The 4,640-nt window shown below is 37.5% G+C and overlaps 1 protein-coding gene across 1 annotated transcript; it reads left to right on the top strand.

Annotated features, from left to right (window-relative positions):
* Positions 1-3,415: 3,415 nt before the first annotated feature.
* On the top strand, positions 3,416-3,934 carry LOC140150236 (glycoprotein-N-acetylgalactosamine 3-beta-galactosyltransferase 1-like). The gene has a single exon (XM_072172240.1). It carries the CDS (start codon positions 3,416-3,418, stop codon positions 3,932-3,934), a length of 519 nt encoding a protein of 172 aa, XP_072028341.1.
* The last annotated feature ends 706 nt before the right edge of the window (positions 3,935-4,640 follow it).

Here is a 4,640-nt window from a genome sequence, read left to right on the forward strand (position 1 = left end):
GCCTGCACTAGAGTACTATTGTCTGTCCAAATAACTTAGACACCCGGTTTTTAGGATATATTTCGAAAAGTTTTCACTTTGGCAAAAAGTCATGAAAGAAAAGTGGCTAAACACGGTCAGACCTAACAGAAAGTATTAGTAAAGCGATAAAAAATATTCTTCCTTGTCTACTTTTATTCAATTTTGACCAATTTACAGCAAGATATCTGGGTCCAGCCGAATATTCCTAATGACTTGAAACTTTTGATGATGATGGGATAATCTATTTACAGTAAGGGGTGTTTGAACATCATGCATATTGATCAGTGATTCCACCCTTTTTTCTTTGATCCTTTTACTAATTCACAATAATGGCGGTCTACTCAAATGCATTCAACAAAAGCATGTTTGCAATCTACCGCGAGAGGTCGTCACACGCATTACAAAATACACTACAATCAAATAGGTTGATGACAATATTTGATTGAATGGATTGAATTGAATACACTGTGCCATGATTTCGTGAAGGACACCGGTTCAAATCCTTAAATTGTTTGAAGCCAATAAATAATTTCATGCACAACCTCTATAACTCAAAAGATGTCACAGTTGGTGCATTATAACAAATGATAGGGCAAGTTACTATGCGTCTGGAGTGTATTGTGAATTATACTCCTCACCAATAACATCAGAACATTCATATTGTGAATTATACTCCTCACCAATAACATCAGAACATTCATATTGCATACAATTTGTATTTTCTTAAAATTGTGCCAAGCCAAAAAACATGCACAGAAGAAGATTCAAATACCGCGCCAAATTGTTGTAATTGGTTGAGGGACAGCTGGGATCACTGAGTTAATACACTAAGAATAAATATATGCCAATTAGAAACACTGTCTGCATTTTATGACCTGAATTATATTTTTCATTTTTATAAAATGTTTTTGGTGAGGAGTATAATTAATTAACTATTCATCCATTCACTATCCAAAATCACCATACCTACAAATCTGTAATGAGACCTTCCAAAATAATGGTACCCAACTTCTACCGGATTATTTTTAAAGTGTTGAGAAAAACCTTCCAATTTCAATAGAATTTCTGGTAAACTCACCCTCAATGCTTTGGAAACACAAAAATACCGTTAGGTCTCAGCGAATGTTAACACTTTTCTTTCATGACTTTCTTTGAAAGTGTATATTTTTTCAAATAAGTAACAAAAACTGGGTGTCTAAGTTAATTGGACAGACAATAGTAAAAGATAAATGGTGAGAAACAGACCATCTGGTAACTTTGTAAGATGTTTAGTTGGTTTGTGATTGAGACCCTGATAGAGGTGAGAACCCCAAACCAACTACCATTGATTGATGAGCATGTTGAGCCTGTCATGAACAACAAAGCCTATTATTTCTGGTACTAATAGTAGTACTAGTAGTTCATAACTCCTGCCTATCATAGGTGCACCACTGAAACAGGATAAATAAAGTTTTAAAGCACACAAATCATTTCACAAAAGTTCACCACTTTTACAGAAGATCAGTCACCAAAAAGCACTGTAGAATAACAAAAGTACTACACTACACATCAATCAAAACAATCGATAAAACAACTTGCTCCATTGATCCATCTTCAAAGGATGAAAGTCATAATAAATCCACTGTGAACAACAACTAACTAGGTGATTTACAAAGTTCAAATAAAAAAAACAGGGTGCACAATCCACTTCAAGTACAAAAAGCGAATAGCTAGATAAAGTCACACAAAAATGAAAAACATAAATACGAAAAGCAGTTAGTTTTTTTCCACAAACAGAGGCGGTGAACGGGTACATGTAGATAGATGTTCATGCCGGCACTCCATTCTGCAGTACAAAGTGTCACAGTTGTTGCAATCTAAATAAAGTCCTCCAAGAATCTGGTCTAAGACAATTAGCACATTTTGCTTTGGCCGGGTCTTCGGTTTCTGTATCTACACCGTCTGTGGCTAGTTTGGGGTTTCCACAACTAGTTCGCCAACTCGGTATGGGTGTGGAACTTCAGCTGGGTTATCCAACTGTGAGTCATTACCTCCATTCACACTATTATCTGCTGAACTTCACAATCTGGATTGTCCAGTTTATTCAGAAATTACAGGTGTGTTAACTGGCACAAGTTCATTCAGATTTTCAGCCTGGATACTAGGTTTATGATGAGCATATTTTACAATGACAGGTGATTCTGAAATGGTCTGTTTTCAGGCCAGTGTGCCCCCAATTGATTAAAAAAAATTAGGGAAATTACCAACATATGGTTTTTGCCCCCCCAATCAGGCCTTGTGCTCTCCAATCATGGTCGGTGCCCCACCTGCATACGTTTGTGCAAAATACAAGGTAATTGTAATACCTATTAAACTACTATGTAAGTCGATGCCAAGTTTCTGTCCCATTTTTTGTCAAGCGGCTATTTCATTTAGAATATTATTGTTAATATTTCATTTGTTTGTTTGTTGTTTACCCAGGTTGGTCCGTGAGGAACACATGCTAATCCATGGAAAACCATGGACCGTTCCAAGCTCATACAAATGCACAAGCCTGGATAGCCAGTGTAGGCTAATATATGCATGCTGGCCTAGATAGCTTTGATAAACAAAGCAAGAAATGGATGTCCTTTTACAAATTATGCCTAACCCTAATCATTGATTCGTCACATGTCAATCATAATCCTCTCAGGCAACTTACATCTATTTTGGGAATTTGCTTCAGTGTTACTTCTCCCATAGCTACATGTATTTTGTGGAAGAATTTTGCTTCAAAGATTTGTTATTCTTAATCTACCTGTTATTTTTCCTTGCTTCTCTTCCTAGGTTCAAAAAGATATATGAAATGGGAACTGCAGGATTTTTGTCAATCTTCTCTGGACTTCTTGCTGGTATACTCTCAGCTATAGTTTACAGTCAATATGAGATCATTTTTGATAGTACTGCGATGGGAGGTTCAAAGCCATTAGTAAAGGCTACTGAACATGAAGAGCCTCGTCGAGACCATATTGACAAATCAGCAAATACTCATCTTCATGTGATTGACAGATCTGAGTATGCTGTAGGTGGCAACAGTTACTATATAAAACTTCCCATAGACGTTCAAACCCACCAACCAATCAAAGATGATGTATTAGCACTCTCAAGTTATCTTAATCAATATTCAAAGTCAAATACGTTTGATCCTCAGTTGAATAACTCAGTGCTTCGTGACAATGTGAAGGTACTATGCTATGTTATCATTCCTCGACAGTATGTTGGTAATCATGGCAAGGCCATCGTAAACTCCTGGGCCTATCATTGCAATAAATTAGTGATTTTAAGCAGTATAGAAAAAAAAAAAGAGTTGGGAGTTATTAACATCCAGTTGCCAGAAGGGAAAAAAAGACGGCTTGGTTAGAGAGCTAAAGTGGCGATGCAGTTTGTTTACGATAGCTTTATCAATGATTATGATTGGTTTGTCAAGCTAGAACATGATTCAGTGGTTGTACCAGAAAATATTCGTTATATGACGTTGATGCACCAAGCAAACATTCCTGGATATGCTGGGCAAGTATTAAGTGGTGAAAAAACAACTGGTTCAGTTCATATTCTCAGCAATCAAGCATTGAGACAGCTAGTTCTAAAATTATCAGAATGTCCGGATAGTGTTGGTGGAATGGCGGATGATCTTGAGTTGGATGAATGTCTGAGAGTTGCTGGGATGTCTTCTAGTACAGATGGCAGAGACCAGGAAGGGATACAAAGGTTCCAGATTGTAATGCCAGATCACAAGTTACCAGCAAACACTAATGGATATTCGGTGTGGTACTGGAGATATGTCAGGAAACCTGAAATAGAGGTAAGTAAAGTACATGTGACCAAATATGACCCAATGAGGCTCTTGTCAGTATCAGTAATCTCTATTTCTGTCAAAGAGGCTCATTGCATCTGATCACACACTGGGTTTTCTTTAAGCAATTTGCTGAAGGGGTATATTCAAATTGTTTGTACCCTTTCCATTGTGAATTTTAACTCTGAAGGGTATAAAACATTTCCCAAGGGGTATTTTTTATGTTGGAACAAAGTGTGTCTTAATTTCCAAATGGCATGCCAAAAATTGCTTGCTGCCCCCTCTCAGCATGCCAAAAATTGCTTTGCCTGCCCCCTTTGCACATTTATGCCAAATTTGATGGTTCCCAATTTGCAAACCTAAAATGGTCTCGATAAATAATGCGAGTGTAGCAAGCAGGAAATATATATTTCTATACTGTTTTTGCTTCAAATTAAATCCTACATTTTACAAGGAATTTCCTAGGGCTTAAAATCGATCAGTCCCGTTGTTGCTATGCAGTATGCACACTCCGGTTGGCTCAAATTGCGCGTATGAGTACATCACATCGACACACATTTGCTGAAGTGTGTGATATTGAATGAATGTGACGCGAACCCATGCGAAAGCACTGTGCGTAATACACAGAGTGCACATTATACACAATCAATGATTAACTGCTTTGATATAAGCCCGGGGGGTCACTCGCATTGTGGCCTGTACACCATCCGCGATTATCAACTTTTGAAAAGCACCCTAAACAAGGATTTAACCCTTGGCTAAAACCATATCCTAAACAGGTAACACGATCTGTTTTCACAGTTCACAC

The sequence above is a fragment of the Amphiura filiformis genome, chromosome 4, assembly GCF_039555335.1.
Source record: "Amphiura filiformis chromosome 4, Afil_fr2py, whole genome shotgun sequence".
NCBI classification, from domain to species: Eukaryota; Metazoa; Echinodermata; class Ophiuroidea; order Amphilepidida; family Amphiuridae; genus Amphiura; species Amphiura filiformis.

Bases quoted from the DNA above. Each gene is read 5' to 3' on its own strand.
- LOC140150236 (XM_072172240.1), top strand. From the start codon at position 3,416: ATGCAGTTTGTTTACGATAGCTTTATCAATGATTATGATTGGTTTGTC.